This window comes from Erpetoichthys calabaricus, chromosome 13 (genome assembly GCF_900747795.2).
Source record: "Erpetoichthys calabaricus chromosome 13, fErpCal1.3, whole genome shotgun sequence".
Taxonomy (NCBI): Eukaryota; Metazoa; Chordata; class Cladistia; order Polypteriformes; family Polypteridae; genus Erpetoichthys; species Erpetoichthys calabaricus.
Window position 1 is genome coordinate 138271481 of NC_041406.2, and position 19572 is coordinate 138291052.

General features: G+C 37.4%; 1 protein-coding gene across 1 annotated transcript in view; it reads right to left on the reverse strand.

The window, feature by feature from the left end:
• tbc1d31 (TBC1 domain family, member 31) overlaps positions 1–19572 on the reverse strand; it is a 1102325-nt gene that overhangs the window by 1062724 nt on the left and 20029 nt on the right. Inside the window, exons 8-20 of the mRNA XM_028817629.2 lie at positions 18213–18386; positions 17169–17248; positions 15211–15357; positions 14472–14605; positions 14238–14371; positions 13413–13592; positions 13080–13312; positions 12597–12749; positions 10202–10337; positions 6863–6955; positions 6098–6238; positions 4422–4616; positions 3468–3621 (exon numbers count right to left, since the gene is read on the reverse strand). Of these exons, the coding sequence (XP_028673462.2) occupies positions 3468–3621; positions 4422–4616; positions 6098–6238; positions 6863–6955; positions 10202–10337; positions 12597–12749; positions 13080–13312; positions 13413–13592; positions 14238–14371; positions 14472–14605; positions 15211–15357; positions 17169–17248; positions 18213–18386 (1954 nt within the window). The remainder of the gene's footprint in view (positions 1–3467; positions 3622–4421; positions 4617–6097; positions 6239–6862; positions 6956–10201; positions 10338–12596; positions 12750–13079; positions 13313–13412; positions 13593–14237; positions 14372–14471; positions 14606–15210; positions 15358–17168; positions 17249–18212; positions 18387–19572) is intronic.

Here is a 19572-nt window from a genome sequence, read left to right on the forward strand (position 1 = left end):
TAATGTTTCAATAATGAACACCAATACATTTGGTTCAAAAATACAGCTTTATAATTGAACTATGGTGCAGTAAAAGGATACATTTGTTACTTTTATGTTATTTTTTCCTACCATTACACAAAGTAATTAAGCTGCGGGTGCATAAAATTGTGGCAAATGAGAGCATATGGGAATTCCCCACTGTTATGGGGCGTGGGGCAGTCTGGTGAAGCCTGCTCAGCTCTTTTACCACTACAACCAGAATAAGGTGACAGCAAAATAATAAGATGAAATCATTCATTATGCATTATTCTAGAGAAGAAAAAAAAAAACCATAAAACTCACATTTCTGCTTTGTATTCCTCAATCTTAAAAGTGTTTTCCAGATGTTGACGAAAGAAGCTGGTCATATCAGTCAGATAAAATAAAATCTAACCAAATGGTTATTACCCATACAGGTAGAGCAAAGTACCAATCCACAATCAAGAGAATCCTCAAGTGGCCTCATGAAATTACTGTTAAGTGTTCATCAGCTTGAAGAGATTACTATACATTTTTTTTAGAATTCATTACTCTATTCTTAAAGTGTAATAGTCTACAAAATTGCAGGGTGCCTTAAAACAACCCGACATTGTGACAAGAAAATCATACAGGATATCCAGCGCTATGCTGCTACAGATGATTTAGCAAACACAAATCCTACAGGGATCTAAAACCACATCCAAAGATCTCTGTACCAAAGTTGATGGACAAGCCTGTTGGGCTGAATTACCTGTTCTCGTCACAATTGCTGTATTGTTGCTCCAGACATTACGTAACATGCAGAGTTGAAAATCTGAATGAGACTACTAGGCCAATAAGAACACAAAGAACAAGTCCACGGATGTGCCTTTTGAGCTCCACAAAAAACAGTTTTCAGTCACTAAAGCTACAGATGAATCTGACCTTCCAAAGTGTTCTTTAAATGTGAACTACAGTGATCCCTCGCTATATCGCGCTTCGCCTTTCGCGGCTTCACTCTATCGCGGATTTTATATGTAAGCATATTTAAATATATATCGCGGATTTTTTGCTGGTTCGCGGATTTCTGAGGACAATGGGTCTTTTAATTTCTGGTACATGCTTCCTCAGTTGGTTTGCCCAGTTGATTTCATACAAGGGACGCTATTGGCAGATGGCTGAGAAGCTACCCAACTTACTTTTCTCTGTGTCTCTTGCGCGGACTTTCTCTGATCCTGACGTAGGGGGTGTGAGCAGGGGGGCTGTTCGCACACCTAGACGATACGGAAGCTTGTCTAAAAATGTTGAAAGATTATCTTCACGTTGCTACCTTCTGTGTGCAGCTGCTTCCTGAAGCGCCATGCTGCACGGTGCTTCACATACTTAAAAGCTCAAAGGGCACTTATTGATTTTTCACTGTTTTGTTTTTCTCTGTCTCTCTCTCTCTTTGTCTGCTCCTGACGGAGGGGGTGTGAGCAGCGGCCTTCAACAGCTTTGTGCCACGGTGCTTCGCATACTTAAAAGCCAAACAGCCCTATTGATTTGTTTGCTTTGCTCTCTGTTTCTGACAGCCTGTGCTCCTGACACGCACTCCTTTGAAGAGGAAGATATGTTTGCATTCTTTTAATTGTGAGACAGAACTGTCATCTCTGTCTTTTCATGGAGCACAGTTTAAACTTTTGAAAAAGAGACAAATGTTTGTTTGCAGTGTTTGAATAACGTTCCTGTCTCTCTACAACCTCCTGTGTTTCTGCGCAAATCTGTGACCCAAGCATGACAATATAAAAATAACCATATAAACATATGGTTTCTACTTCGCGGATTGCTCTGGAACGCAACCCCCGCGATGGAGGAGGGATTACTGTATCTGAAAAATTAGGAACGGGGTGCAGAAACCAACTGAACAACAAAATGTAACGTGTGTGTTTCTCATAAGTTTATAAGAAGCGACGAAATACATAATCCTGTATCCAAATTAAAATACACATGTACAGTATATGTCTGTGCAGTTAACTTCTATAAAAGTTATGCTAGTTTATACTAAGTGTTGAGTAAGTGAATGCACTCACTGAAAACCAAGTGATGAGGTATCTTTGTGAAATGTGCCAATAAACTGACAAATTCCCCACAAGCCAGTGAAAATGCTAGATACATTTACAAAATGGGCCTGCAAAAAATGAAAATGATGATTCTGTACTATAAAGACAATACTGCACAGGAAGTACGGCAGAGAACCAGAGTGGATAATAGACTCTTTACAACACATTATTAAAAGGGTACAGAGATCAGAAGATAGTACTACAAAATACAGTATGACATTACTCACTATGTCACAAGTGTCACTCAAAGCTGCCTGTCTATTTAAATAGTGTCAGTTGATGGATGTTAATACAGAATACGTAATTAGAAAGATAAAAGGTTTCAGAGCAAGTGGGTTAAAATAAATTTAAAAAACTGGGACAGATTATGATTTTTCAAAGAGCTACATAATGTAAGGAATAACAAACAAGTACAGTACTGTATTATTATGTGCTTTATATAGCTACACTTGGAGAATGATTGGAAAAAACATCCACTTCAAGTTTAAAATTAAAGAGGAATGCTGAAGTTAAAATATAATTTTCAAGAAAAGGCTGGAAACAACTGACAGACCCATACTAATTAATTTTTCAAATCAACCTTTTCTCATAATCAAGAACATAAAAAACATGACAAAAGAAGAGGAGACATTCTGTCCAACAGGCTTGACTGTTTAGGTAATTGCTAAGCTATCCCAGTATCTCATCAAGATACTTCTTAAAGGTTGTCAAGGTCTCTGCTTCAATGCACTTTTCATTAGTGTCCTCACATATGTAATTCAACATTTAGTTGAAAGAATTTGGCTATGTCTCTTCTGCTCAAGACTAAACAGGTTGAATTCTATGAGCCTGTCACAGCAGGACACGTCTTAAAGTCCAGGGCTGCACCTAGTTGCTCACCTCTTCACAGCTTTAGGTGCTGCTATGTCTTTTTTGCAGCATGGTGACCAGAACTGTACACAATACCCCAGACGTGCTGTCACTAGTGCATTATATACTCTAAGAATAATGTCCCTTGATTTAAATTGAACAGTTTTTACAATAAAATCTAACATTTTATTTTCCTTTCTAATTACTTCTGCAACCTGCTTAGACAATGTGAACGTGAAGCCCTATTCAGAGCTTGCTTCTTATAGCAACAACCCTGGATGGGAATGTTTGTGCATCACAGGGCAGACATCGCCTAGGGCACTTTTTCACTCACTCACTCAAATTGGTTATTTTAGTGTTGTTAATCCACTTTGAAGTACGTTTTAATACTGCAGAGGCAAAGCCAATGTCTCTGCAAGATGTGCACCCATACACTAAAATCTTTGAAACTTCACATTGGTTACTTTCTATGTTTTTTTTTATTCCCTAAATGAATGAATGTATTACATGACATAAACGAGTAACAGATGACTGCCTCACCTGAAGAGCTTTCACTGTGTCCGGATGCATTCTGTCTTTGCTGTACCACGTTTTCCATTCCCCTGGTAAGAAACTGGTTACGACGAGCTTCTGCCAAGGCACTGGCTTGCATCTCCTCTTCCAACTGGGCTTTTTTCTCCACAACTTCCTCCCACTGCAAAGGTAAGAAAAAACATAGATGTCTTTCTCAATCGTAATACTGTAAGATGTAGGTAATATGAAACAGGCAGGCAGTATGGAGTAGTGGTTAAAGCTTTGGTCTGCAAACCCTTAGACTGGGGGGTTCAAATCCTGCTACTGACACTGTGTGGCCATGCCTGTGCTCCAATTGGACAACCAAAAAGAAATGTAACCAACTCTATCAAAAATGTTGCAAGTCGCCTTGGATAAATGCATCAGCCAAATAACTAAGTTTAATGAAACATTACAACAGCAAATTAATAAATCACTTTGTAACCATATGTAAGAAAATCTGAAATGAACTGCCGTCCTGACCAGGGATGACTCCTGCCTGTAAGGATCTAGTCTCAGCAGCATTGAACTGAACAAAACTGGTTTGAATATTTTATGCTATTTAAGAAAACAAACATAAAATATTAAAAGTTGTACCATATCACCTTCTCAAGCAAATGTTTACATAACACAACCATAGAGCATACATACACATGTATTTAAAAGGTACCTATGTTAATGTATGGTAAAACACGAGCTACGTTTAAATTGACACCATAGTTCTGAAGTATATTCAAACGCCAAAACACAAATCAGTTCACAAGTAGTCATGAGTAGCACAGATGCTCTATTGCCTCACTCAAAAATGCATTATAACCATCAACATAACAGTGAACAAATGCCGCCAATAACATCTGGGAGCCTTTAAAAGGGCCAAAACTGAAACTAAAACAGTAATTCTCAGATTTAGGCAAGTCTGTTAATGACCATGTAATAGCTCACCTTAATACCCTGCACTTCTTGCATTAAATCAATAAGTTGCCCTTCCTTCTTCCTAGTCTCCTCAGCAAGGTGAGCTAGCTCTTGATAGTGTCGCTCCCGGTCCATATCTGCCATTCTTTGTCTCTGTAGCATTCTTACTTGCCAGTTGGTATCTTCACACAAACGACCTGCCTCTGCCAAGGACTCCTCCAGGATCTGATTAGAGAACATTTAGAGAAATGCAAAAAAGCCCAACATTACCTGTGAGCTAAGTGCTGTGTTAAGTAGAAAGGGCTAAATATGTGTAGGATGGCTCCTCAAATATTCCCTGTGTATCTGCTTGATACCGTTGCTGCTAAAGAAGGTACCAACAGTTACTATATATAAAGATTTACACACATATCTCAACAAAGACAGTAAAGATTTGATCAAAAATAGACAAAAAATGGTATTTGTTTTCACACACGCGTGCATGGGAGACAGTTTAAAGCAGGGGTGTCCAACTCCGGTCCTGGTGGGCCGCAGTGCCTGCAGGTTTTCATTCTATCCATCTTCTTAACTAGTGAGCCGTTTTTGCTGCTGATTAACTTGTTTTGCCTTAGTTTTAATTGACGCGAGTCAGACCCCTTGGTTGTTTCTTTTTCCTTAATGAGCAGCCAAACAATAATGAGACACAAAACCAGCTGCCACAAGACCAGCTTCCCTGAAAATAAAGAAAGGTGAAGGTCTCGTGTCATGTTGGTCTGCTCAGGTAAAAAAAAACATCTTGACGGTAGTCTTAGAAAAACCAGAAACTGAACAGTCTGCTGTGGCAGAATGAGAGCCACAACAAGTCATGATATTCAATAACGGGTTCAATTAACAGCAAAAATTGGCTTCTTATTAAGAAACTGGTTGGAGTGAAATTGGTTGGAGTTTGACGTTCCAATTTAGCTGGGCATCTGTTGGCTCGTTATACGTCTCATTTCTGTTTGGTTGCCATTTAATGAAGAAAGGCATCACATCAGAGGACTGAATCCTTAAAAACAGGGCTAATAAAATGAAGGGAAAAGGAGTTAATTAGCAATGAAAACTGTTCACTGATTAGGAAAAAGGTTAGTATGAAAACCGGCAGCCACTGCGGCCCACCAAGACCAGACTTGGAAACCCCTTGTTTAAGGGCTCAGGTCATGGTAATTCTCAGTTAATCCAGTGGGTGGTACAGTGTGATAACACACTCTCTTTTTCTCCCTCTGCAGACCAGAACACTGACAGCTCTCCTCCAATGACATCACTTCCGGTGTCCAATCACCTGGACACACCTCTTCCTGCCCAGCAGCCATATGACCAGAAGAACCATCTCCTTTGACATTCAGAATAGGACTCTGGTCTAAGTCGTCTTGTATTGCATTTTAACACGTTTTTTGTCGATTTCAACTTTATAATAGACAGGGTTGGCTACAAGGTGTCCATGTCCTCTGTTTCTATTAATTGGTTTAATCAACTCTCATTACCTGTTATTAAGATTTAGACAAAGTTCACACTAAATTTAAAAAGGGAATACAGGTAATTCCAAAGGTTCAAAAACCTTATCCACCCTATCGGAAATATGAACATTTTCAATAATTGGAAATGTCAACCTTTCCACATGATGAAAACTGATATAGAGGCAAAAATTACTCACTTTTATAAAAAAAAAAAATATGAAAAGGCCGAACCTTTTTTTTCGCAGAGTCCTGGATAACATCTGTGTCTATCAGACTCTGCATCATACTGTCTTCCACCTCAGCCTTTCTTCTCATGGCATCCACTTGTCCTTTTATTTCTCGATTTATTTTCTCCTGTTCTTTAGTAAGTTCCTGGTTATAAAAATGAAAACAATAATATGGAAATAAGAGATCAGTATTGAGAACACCAAAATATTTACTTACATCTGATCCAAATCAAAGCTGTTGATATTTTCTGTTTCCAAGAATCCTTGAAAATTACCACTTCAAGATCCATGCTTCTTACAAATACATTTGACTTTTTAAAAACATACATTTCACTGTATCATTAGTTTAAATTGACCACATGTAAAATTCAGCTCATGCCACTTCCTTTGGCTTGTGGTGTCTTCCAAAGTATATTATGAGAATGAAAGAACATTCTACATTACACATATCCTATTTCAAAAGTGTTAATAGGACTATCAGGTCCAGACTGTTTTTCTTCACATCACCTGTATAAACGAGCTTTCACTGTAGTTTAAGGTGGTGTGAGGACATGGTGAAACACTGTTCTTTATTTTGTGAGGGCATTTAATGGTGTTATTAGATTTCACCCATGACGATGAAGTAGATTACAACAACAATATACTGCACTGAATGAAGCCAGTCCTTTACAAGTACAGATTCAAGTGAATAATCAACACTGTCAAACACAAAGAAATAGTGTAGAAAAGCAGGCAAATGCAATATGCCTGTAAAATGTTTAATCCCTACCTGCTCCAAAATCCTCCTCTGCGTTTCTAGCTCCATTTGCCTCACCTCAATGTCTTGAACCACATTTGCCGTCTCTTGTTCTCTCAAAGATGCCTGATATAAAAAGCCAAAAAGAAACAATTACAAGAATGTTATGGCAAAGAGGCACATAATAAATGTTTCTTTCAACAAAAACAAATAATTGCTAATGTTTTCCAAGCAATTACTAAGGGAGGCAGTGCTCAAGAAAAGACGAGTAACTCATTATCACTACAGTATAGCTCACAAAATTTAAAATTACACAACAGAAAAGAATAAACAAATTTACATTATTATTGTGCAAGAGCACAAACAATGACTGAATATCAGACAGACTGAAAATCAGACTAACTTATTTTTTTCAACTGTGGTTTATTTCAACCAACCCATTAAGAATAGGAGGTTCACGTGTATGGCAAGATTGTGAAATTTAATGCTTTTCTTTGACTAGTTGTAGTTACATTCTGATCAGTGTTATTCATTAGTTACACACACACACACGCACACACACACACACACACACACATATATATACTTTTCTATTTTTGTTGGTAACAGTGAAGGCAGGAGGAGTAGTAATTGGTCGTGTCAGAGTGTCATGTGACTAGGAAAATTGTATCACAAAGGAAGGTGACTGTAGAAAAGTGATGTTATTTGTTTTTGAAATTCTTAATAAATAGAATCTATTTACATTATATTATATTATATATATATAATTATTTATTTATTTTTTTAATAGCTTTATATTCACAGCGACTCACCTTTTCCACATTTTGTTATGTTACAGCCTTATTCCAAAATGGATTAAATTCATTTTTTTCCTCAGAATTCTACACACAACACCCCATAATGACAATGTGAAAAAAGTTTACTTGAGATTTTTGCAAATTTATTAAAAATAAAAAAAATTGAGAAAGCACATGTCCATAAGTATTCACAGCCTTTGCCATGAAGCTCAAAATTGAGCTCAGGTGCATCCCGTTTCCCCTGATCATCCTTGAGATGTTTCTGCAGCTTCATTGGAGTCCACCTGTGGTAAACTCAGTTGACTGGACATGATTTGGAAAGGCACACACCTGTCTATATAAAGTTGACAGTTGACAGTTCATGTCAGAGCACAAACCAAGCATGAAGTCAAAGGAATTGTCTGTAGACCTCCGAGACAGGATTGTCTCGAGGCACAAATCTGGGAAAGGTTACAGAAACATTTCTGCTGCTTTGAAGGTCCCAATGAGCACAGCGGCCATCATCTATAAGTGGAAGAAGTTCGAAACCACCAGGACTCTTCCTAGAGCTGGCCGGCCATCTAAACTGAGCAATGAGGGGAGAAGGGCCTTAGTCAGGGAGGTGACCAAGAACCCAATGGTCACTCTGTCAGAGTTCCAGAGGTCCTCTGTGGAGAGAGGAGAACCTTCCAGAAGGACAACCATTTCTGCAGCAATCCACCAATCAGGCCTGTATGGTAGAGTGGCCAGAAGGAAGCCACTCCTTAGGAAAAGGCACATGGCAGCCCACCTGGAGTTTGCCCAAAAGACACCTGAAGGACTCTCAGACCATGAGAAAGAAAATTCTCTGGTCTGATGAGACAAAGATTGAGCTCTTTGGTGTGAATGACAGGTGTCACATTTGGAGGAAACCAGGCACCGCTCATCACCAGGCCAATATCATCCCTACAGTGAAGCATGGTGGTGGTAGCATCATGCTGTGGGGATGTCTTTCAGCAGCAGGGACTCGGAGACTAGTCAGGATAAAGGGAAAGATGATAGCAGCAATGTACAGAGACATCCTGGATGAAAACCTGCTCCAGAGCGCTCTTGACCTCAGACTGGGGCGGCGGTTCATCTTTCAGCAGGACAACGACCCTAAGCACACAGCCAAGATATCAAAGGAGTGGCTTCAGGACAACTCTGTGAATGTCCTTGAGTGGCCCAGCCAGAGCCCAGACTTGAATGCGATTGAACATCTCTGGAGAGATCTTAAAATGGCTGTGTACCGACACTTCCCATCCAACCTGATGGAGCTTGAGAGGTGCTACAAAGAGGAATGGGCAAAACTGGCCAAGGATAGGTGTGCCAAGCTTGTGGCATCATATTCAAAAAGACTTGAGGCTGGAATTGCTGCCAAAGGTGCATCGACAAAGTACTGAGCAAAGGCTGTGAATACTTATGTACATGTGATTTCTCAGGTTTTTTATTTTTAATAAATTTGCAAAAATCTCAAGTAAACTTTTTTCATATTGTCATTCTGGGGTGTTGTGTGCAGAATTCTGAGGAAAAAAATGAATTTAATCCATTTTGGAATAAGGCTGTAACATAACAAAATGTGGAAAAAGTGATGCGCTGTGAATACTTTCCGGATGAACTGTATATTATATTACAACACACTTTCAACTTGAACGCTCACTTGCCAAAATATAATTACAAATACCTCTAATCAGAATTGTAACTACACAAAATAATGACTGTAGTTATCCAGAATTGCACATGGTAAAAATAAAACATAAATTAGAGGATTAATTTGATTCAAGAAATAGATCCAGATTTTACTGAAGGCCTGCTTTGTTATTTCTAAGCTCTACATTGAATTTTGGTACATCTAAATATTTGTCTGATGCGTTTTGCGGAGGGCTAGTACAGATTTTCCAGGACAACTGGTGCACATCCACTTTACTACTGAATCTTTTGTAGACTACCAAATTATTAAATTCTAGGCTTTCTAGCATACATGCTCTCTGAATTTTCAAAATGGAGTGCCACATGCATAATGCAGGGAGGGAGCAATGTTAAGAGTACATTAATTTATTTTGTAAACTAAAACGCTATGTTGAGCATGAAGTAAACATATCACATTCTAGTTTCCACTCTGCTCATTATGCACAACTTTTTTTTTTTAGCAAACAAACAAATGTATAAAAAAATTAAAACAAAAATGTGGAGGATAATGCTCTATGAAAATAAATCTACTAAATCATGTGATGTACTAGCTCACCACCTCACGGAGTATGGACGCCAGTATTGTGATTCCTTCTGTATGGAGTTTACTTGTTTACCTAATGCTCAAATGGGTTTCCTTCCACAGTCCAAACACAATAAATGAGCCTGGTGTTTAGGTGGGTGTAGCTTTTGTGCTACAGGAGATGGGTGACCTGTCAAGGCTTGTCTCCTGTCTTGGATGCAATGCGGCCAGGAGAGGTTTCGTACAGGTTAAAGCTAGTTCAGATAATGTATGGAGGTTGGAAAACAAACCACAAAAATTCAAAATCAAGAAGAATTGTGCATGACTATACCTGAACGAGCAACAAGAAATAAAAGTGCTACATACCTTTCTATTAATTTCATCATCCAGTCTACGCAACTCCATTTTTTTCTGGTCCTGCTGATATTTCAAAAACCGTCTCCGGGCTGCTTCGAGAAGATGCAGCTCCTTTATTTTTAATTCACGTTTCATTGCAGCTAACCTAAAATAAACCATTTAGAGTAAAGTGTGTAGCTACCCCATTATCCAACAAATCACTTTAACCTTGTGAGCGAAATATGTATTTCAATTTTTAATATAATCTTCCACTACAGAATGAACATCACTTAAAAATATTAAAAGGGATTTAAATCTTTAAAATTTTTCTAACTTTCACTTAGCAGACTTAAAGCACCCTAAGAGCATAACTGCTTACTAATCAATGTTTAACTGCTGTCGAAACCAATGGTTAGATATACCAATAAATATGTTTCTAATGATGGAAAAACAAGAATATATTTTTTAAACAAATTATTACAGACAGGTTGCCAATATAAGTTCAATATTTAGTTTGTTTACATGTAATATCTTTAGAAACTTCATACATTCTTTGGAAAAAAAAAATGTTTTTCAGACTAAGCACCATGATATAAACTTTAAAATGGAAGTGAAATTTCACAGACTGACATATAAACAATGGGCATCAGCTCTGTTTAACGTGCTGCCCAGGGCATCACCTATTCCAAAGACTTCCCTATGCCAAATGCCTTTGAACAGTGAAAGGTTAAAAACAAAAAAGTTGTCTCAACCCCAGATACACTTACTACAACTTATCAGGTCTGAGCTTCTTCTCAGCATCTACTGTATGTATATCTGCACACCAGACAACCTGGAGTTTTTTAATCCTATTTTACCTCTTTATATTTTGTATTGCCCTGTATGCTAAATCATATTTTGTCATTTTATTGTTTAATATGCTCGCCCACCCCTGGGTTTGGTTTACCAGGTATACAATTTAAAGAGATTGTTATTTTCATGGGAATTGTTACATATGCATTATTTTCACTTTTACTTTAAAAACTTTTGTAAAAACAATACTTGTCCTTTATTTCTGGCCCCGGGTGTGGTTACATCTCTTTCTCACAGGACGTATAACGCTGCTCGCGTTGTGAAGGGGGGCGGCTGAACGCACGCTAAGGAGATGCCGTCGGATCATCTGCTGGCGAGCTGCGTGTTTTACTTGTCGATTGTCGTTGTTTTAAGAGCTGGGAGTAAGTTAAAGTGTCTCTTGTGGGACTTCAAAATGTCTTCCGAGAAGATCACGTCTCATCTCCCTAGTCTGGACGCCCCTTCGACACTTGGCTCCGGTAGAGTTGCCATGGGCTACACACTACTTCCCCCGGAATGCTTGGTGGCAGCCCCCCTGGGTTGCATCGGGGCCACAGGCAAGGGACTTCAGAGCTCAGCCTTGTTGGACTCCGTGGCCACCACCAGGGGAAGCTGCATGGCTTAACGAGCCTGTGTGGGCTGGAAAGCAGCCACACCCGGAAGTGCAGCCTGAATTAGGTTAATTATCACCTGAAGCACTTCCGGGTGGGATATAATAAGGAGCCAGCAGCCACCACTCCGGAAGCCAGAGTCTGGAGGAGGAGGAGGACAACGCTTGCCGTGAGGAGTGGGGGTGAAGAGTGTGTTTGCTTTGGTGTTTTTGTTTGGTGCTTTGTGGGACTGTGCTGTGGCTGAGGGACACAGGGAAGACGTGGCCCCCAGTTGAAGAAAGATAAAGATTTGTTTTATTTTTATGCATGCCACACTGTCCGTCTATGCCGGGTCGGGCGCCAATATAGCGCCTTTCCACAATATATATATATCATCTATATATATCTATATCTATATATCTATATCTATATCTATAGATATAGATATATATATATATATATATATATAGATATAGATATATATAGATATAGATATAGATATAGATCTATCTCTATCTATATATCTATCTATATATCTATCAAATCTTTGTATTCTGTTTTGTTCTTGTATGTTGCACCAATACTACAAAGATACATTCTTACTACAAAATAGTATATTTGGCCAATAAAGTGAATTCTGCTTTTGATTCTGACTTTGCAAAAACAAATAACTGCTGATATAATTAGTAGCCTTTTGTAAATTATTTTTCTTAACTAAACTTTCATATTAACCTCTATCTTTCAGAAACGGTAGAGAGATGAATCTAAAATACTACAAACATTTTAATCACAGATATAGCATGTACCATCATTAATCATACAGAACATCATGCATCTATACCCAAATATAAAAAATGAAAAAACAAAAGTTAAATGATTCATGTAGGACGAATGTCCTGCAAAACAGTCAAATTAAGGGTATGAAGTAGATCTTCTAATTATATACTGAGAAATAAATCTCACAGCCAACTTCAGGAATTCTAAACAACCAAAACCACTTTTACCTGCTCCTTTGGTCCATCAGCTTCTGTTCTTCTTCCAGCAACAACTTTCTCCTCTGCTCTTCAGCTTCTTGCAGGAGTTCCTGCTGTCTGTACCACGCATCATCAGCAGCCTTACGCCTTACTGCTTCAGCTTGAAGCTCATGTGTTATCTGTCTGAAAAACAGTGCAAACTACATAAGTATTTCTGGCATGTAGCTTATTTGGAACATTTTTCTTTACCACCATTCATAACAAGCAAAGTGGTAAGTTAACATGGTTTTTAAAAGGTATAAATGTACAATGCAAAGCTATAAACATAAAAAATATTTTTGGGCAGACAAAAGTCTTTTGGAGAGAAATAGTTTGCTTTAATCCACCATTTTACTATATATGGTGTATGTATGTGTGTGTACATACACATATACATACATACACACACACACACATACACATATACACACACAAAGTGGAAACAAAAGGTTTTCAGACCCCCAGAGACCTTACCTTTCCTTTAAATATTCCAGCTCTTGTAAACGAATTCTCTCTCTTTCTTGAGACTGGTAGTCCACAATAAAAGCAGGGTATTTGTTAAACACTGGATACTGTCCTCTGGTTAAGGGCTCAAAGTCATCGAGCATGAACGAGGGATGAATTTCTTTAGGCGTAGTTTCCATTAATCGATAAGCTTCCTTAATTACTGAATTGATGTCCAAGGTATTATGGTGGTGAAAATAGTACTAAATGTGTAAACACAGTGAATGGTTGAATTAGTACAATATTTTAAACATAAAACAATCATTACTGTTAAAAGCAAAACAACCATAATCTGTAGCATACCTCAAAGTCCTCTTTTAATGAGCAGTGTAACAAAGCTGATCTGGAGGAAATGATATAGGACACATTCACCATTAAAAGAAAGGATGGATGGTTGGAAAAAATGTTGTCAAACAGTTTGAGCCATTCATCTCGTGTAAGCACCTCTGAAAACACAGTTTCTAGTAAAGGCCAGGCATAAATCTGAAAAGGGATATAGAAAACCATTTAAGAAAGAAATGTTCTGGAGTAGGTGAAAAACCTTATTTTTTTGAACATGTGATTTTTGTTTTAATGAGAGAAAATCTAACTGTATTAATCAATATGCGTTACTAGTCCGACAAGTTCCAAGAATTATGCATGCTAATAATCATTCAAAATGTTAAGATGAGACATCAACACATTGCCACTCCTGTCCATCAGGCAGTGGCTGCCCCTTCTTGCCTTTCTAGTACCCATGTTGCTGTAAGATAATACATCCTAGGGCTATTAAGATATCTAGTAGTCACTATTGAAGCAGTCACATAACTTAAATTTGTTGGGGCTTTATTTTCGGGATCTTTTCAGGGGTCTGTAGGATTTCTATAGCCCCTCTGTTGGTCGCTACTCCTCTTATCTTTACAACACCCAGTACATGTACACAGGAGCATATACATTTGGCAGATTTGTATGTAACAAAATTGACAACTGACAAAACTGAAACAGCAATAAATGAATGCTTTGAATAAGCAAAAATGTTAAAAGCATGTAAAGACCTGTTTTCAATTTTTGTTTCTTGCTTGAAAGATATTTATACTCAAGAGATAACTCAGCTCATGCATCAAACAGGTGTTTTTTCACTTTTATTACCTGTGAAGTTATATTGCACTTCACAAAGTGCTGGAGCAATTCTTTGTCATGATGAGAAATAATATTCTCAATCATACTTAGCACATTTAAAGGAGGGTTGGGGAAGTACTCAAACCAATGCTGGCACCAATTCACTAAAAAATAAAAGAAAAGCAAAAAATAAGAACAACTTTTAAATATACCAAGTTTTTTTTTTCCAAATAAAATTGGCAAAGATACTAAAGGTAAACTCACTAATAAATGTGGCAATAACTTCAAAGCAGATCAATTGGTTGTTCTGGAAGAGTTTTACAAACGGAAAAGCCACCAATGGAAGATAGCGTGTTTCCCCAAAGATAGCTGACCAGTGAGCCAGAGCGGAAAGTATCCTGTCAAGAAAAAATGAATATCTATGACTAATGCAAGGCATGAAAATAAGAAATGCTTAACTGTCAGGCTACTCAAGTTGATCACTTTTTGTTCAGTCTGTAAAACATACTTTTAAATGGCATGTAAAATCTCACAGGAAAGATATTAACTGCTGACATTTACATGTATTTGCTTAGCAGATGCTTTCATCCAAAGCAAATTACAAAGGAGATCAACATAGTCGAGGAACATCAGTCTACAGACTGTTTTGAATAAGTGTAGAAGGACAGGATACATAAGTTGATCACCACAAGTGAGGAGCTACAAAGCTAAACAATAAAAAATATAAAGAATATGATAGATATCTACAGAGCAAGAAAACCATTCATTCACAATTTGACAGATCTTCACAGAATAGTTCAGTGTTCAATGGCTTCCTAAATACTTTGAGGGAGTCAGCAGTTGGGATGGGGGTGGGCAGCTTGTTCCACCAACTAAGAGCTACAAATTAATTTAACTTTATCACAATGAATGAGCAATAACAGAATTTGTGCTTTAAGCTGAAGAATAAAATGATAGATGATGCTTATACTAAATACAAACGAGCGGAAAGCATAACACATACCTCTGCAAAATTCGTTCCAACCTCTGGCTCTTGATAGGATACTCCTGATGAAGCTGCTGGTATGCAGAATGAGGGCCTTTGTCAATTAAGCTACTATAAGCAGCATGGTTTTCAGGAAGGCGGAGAAGGGAACGCCAGACAAACATCCTAAAATATTAGCAGACTTAACCTTATTTGCATGCTTAATGTATTAATTAGATTACAACAGATTAGAAAAAGCACAGTTTTGTTTAAACAAGTGAATATCAAGAAATTCAAATCATTAAAAAAAACAAAAGTGCTGCATATAAACATAAAACACTTTCTAAATGTATAAAGACTGTTCAAAACATTTTATTTTACAAAATAAACACATTAATACTCTTGTTATGATGTTCAGGAATCTTTTCTATGCCACTCAAATAAAATGTCGTGTCTGTGCAACCGTCTTTTGTAGCTGACTTGACGTCTTTGACAGCGATATAGCACACCGAGGTCTCTCTTCAGAGTGGGGGACAGTGAAAGTCAACATGAGGCAAGGTCAAAGGAATTGGTGAGGGCGGCATCTATTTGAATTTGCAGTTTCACAGAGCAGCTTTTGCAACCCATGCAGTGTGGGCAACAGCTGTTCCGACTACCATAACGGACAAAGCAAATCAGAATAAACCTGACTGGTTTTGAGATAAAACAATCAATTTGGATTACACCCTCAACATTATAAATTGTTCAGTGTGCTCCTGATGATCCCAGCACTGGCTTGGTCCTTGAATTTCATTGCAATTTCTTTCATTGTTTCAATTAAGTTTGAACTCTGGGTAATAGTGATGTAGCAATGTTTTAGCCCTACTTAGGATACAATGGAGTTTCACCCAATCTGAATTCATTAGCTCAAGATTCTCTTTGGGTGATACAACAGTTGATCCCATATACTAGACGAAAGTCTTCTTCCATAGTGACTTTGAGAAAACCATCTCACTAGTATGATAAACATTAATGAACATTTAAAAACACAAAACAAGAATGCAAAAGGATTCTCGAAATGTCATTTTTGTGTCTCTATATTAGTCTCTTAAAGATGTCGTCTTTGTGTCTTGTGAATTGTGTATAAGTGAGCATACTCCTTAAAGAGAATTACCCATAGTGCTGTGGGCTTCAACCTGATTGGTGAGTCAATGCAAACAAAAAGAAGCTGCTTCTGGTACTACTGTAGGTTTGCTTCGCAGCAAGCAAGTGAATGAGAGAGAGCAACAAAGATATACTTTTGTCAATTCAAATGCAACCTCTACATTTGAATCTATTTGAGTAGCAGAACTTTAACAAGTGTTCTGATGAAAAACAAGCACACCTGTGGTAATTACATTAATCTGTAATACATTTGTCACTTGTTTAAGAAATACGTTTGTCTGAATAATATACATAAATACATTATGTCATTGTCTAGTGAGACCACATTTTCAGTGCTAAGCGCGATACGGATTTTAGGCCATACCGCCCACTTCTGCTTTGGAACATTGGATGCTTTATTTCAGGAGTCAACAATCTGGGCATCCAACATGAACAATTACACATGAACAAGATCTGTACATGAACTGTAGAAAAGATTTTACCCATCTATAGACATGTGTGTCTACATGTGTGAAAGAACTTGGCCGCTAGGGGTTCACTGAAATTTTTTTATACTTATTCTCCAAGGAAATCTGTCAGAAAAGTTCAGTTTCCAATAGGATATTCTAGATATAACATGATCACATGATCGTAAAACATTTAGGCAACATGTATCTACTTAAATAATGCAGAGGTCGATGTCATTATTTAAAATATATTTGAAATCACAGCAACATTTACTTAATAACCATATTTTTTTCTGCAGTTTGAGAAGAATGTGTAAAAAAACAAAACCATGCTTGGACATTTAAAGTACAGAAAGATATTTGTAGACATTTACTTTTGATCTGTTAATAACCTCTCTAATATCATACCTGTATTTGGTTGGATATTCCCCAAATTCTTTAAGCATAGCCTGTAGTCTTTTCTTGTTCAACCCCTCTGGCAATTCATTCTGAGTAAAACAAAAAAAATTCACAAATTCCTTAAATTGTTCAATTTTTTCATTTCAAGCTAATAAAGCAAAATGAAACCTTGTACTGACTAACTAGAAAGATTACAATATGCAAGCATTTGAGGCAACTCAGGCCCCTTCTTCAGGCAAAGATGTAATGTATGTGATTACAGACCAGTGCCTGAAGAAGGGGCCAGAGTTGCCTTGAAAACTTGCATATTGTAATCTTTCTAGTTAGCCAATAAAAGATGTCCTATTGCTTGAATTCTCACTACATTCATAACAGCTAACATGGTATAGCACCCTAGTACTACAAGCTAATAAGTTCAAAGATTAAAACACAGCAGCCACACAGTCACATAAAGCCATAAGCACTGCTAATTGTAATCAACTTAGTAAAAACACCAATTCAGCCATTATGTGGGTTAACACAATTTAATATCTCCTGTCAGTCTTAAGACATCCTTAATGACAATTCCTCTTAAGTCATCCACCACCACAGCCATCAATGGTTTTCTCCTGCCTCATTTTGTACCTCAATGATTGCATAACTCTTCCCACAGGTATTTCTTGCCTTTATCTCCTCGTGCCACACATTTGAGGTTGATTTCAAATCTTTACAATAATTTGCCTTCCTTTCTTTCAGTGAAACTTCACATATAAATACTCAATGTTTATTCAGATTTTAATACTTTAAAACTATTTGCCTATCATTTCTCTTAGTTTTTCTCTCCTCTTCCTTTCCCTTCATGAAAACCCACTCAGTGTTCATTCAGTCTTTACTACTCATCTCATGTCCTTATGATTAATAAAAAAAAAAACAGCCTTAAAAACTACTTTATGCCAATTTCTCAGTTGCTGTCGCCCTATTCTTTACTAATAACATGGTCTGAGCAATTACGCATATTTGTGACTATAACATGTACAATTAATTTTGTTTCACAATGATATATTAAAAACCAACCTCTTTATCTGTCAAAGTGCTGTCGAACGGTGGTCTTGGCACTCTGGCTTTGATGGTCTCCCCACTTGATTTTGGTGGTCTCTCAGGTTTCGTTTTCATTCTCTGATAAGATGCTTGTTTAGAAGGTTTGGACACATTAGACTGTTCAACAACTTTGACTAAAGGTGGAGGAGGCTGCAAGGAAAGAACAAAATCTTAAAACAGGAAAAGATTACTGTACACACACAAGTCTTTAAAAATAATTTTAAAAATTGAAATTGAATGTGTAAATCAAGTTGTACTGGCAATTCAACATTTTAAACAGTATTACTTAAAAGGAAATAACTGTGTTACAATTGACCAACTATTGATAACTCTTAAATTCAGATACTACCATTCTACATCTCTGATCATGAAACAGTATTATGTTTCATTATTGCGAAGAAACCATACAAAAAATGACGGTTAAGTATATGGTTTACAAATTAAGTATAGCCTTATTCATCTGCTGCTTTTAAAAACTGGGAGAAATGTATCATTTGGAAGGTTTTAAATTCGCAGTTCACAACGACCAGTGCAGGAGCATTTCAAAGCTTGCTTATATATTACGTCTCATTTTAGCTACATAGATACTTTATTAATCCCAAGGGGAAATTCACATTTTGTAAAGTGGTGGTGTTAATTTCTGAAATGTTACTAAAGTGCCAGTCTTATGTACACGGTCTATTAAATGTCTCTCAAGTTTGAACACCTTGGGCTTTGCTAAAAAGGACAGGAGCCATTTGTCTTGCAAGACTAAATTTGAAACTTTGAGAAGCGTGCAAGATGAACCTATGACCCGAGGTTTATTTCGCATTCCATTTAGACATTTTTATTCTTTTAAATCCTTTTTTGTATTTTACTGTTTTAATCTTGATGTTTTTAACTTTCATCAAAAATAAATATAGATTACTTATTATTTTGTCCGTTATTCTGGTGATGCACAGTAAAGTGAACATGTAACGCACTATGCCTAATCTGGATTAAAAGCATTTTATCCGCGGTCACGCCTAGAAAAAAAGTGGAGGGCTCGACAAAAAATGTATCTCGCTTCAGGGGGCATTCGCGTAACCTAACTTCTGAATCTTCGAACTCTGTTTTTAAAAATATTTCCTTGAATTTTTAGAAGGACAAGTTCAATTCAAATAAAAGTTCATCGCGTAAACCTTACCCTGTGATCGCCACGCGGGATGGTATTTTTTACGAGTCGGGGCTCTGCTCGCTGCGGTCTTGGTTCTCTGGACCATCCTGCCCTTTTTTCTTTTATTTCCCACTTAGGTACATTCTTAGGACCCGTGGTGTTTCTCTGTCGTCTCATCCTCGGCTGTTCTTCACTCAGTCG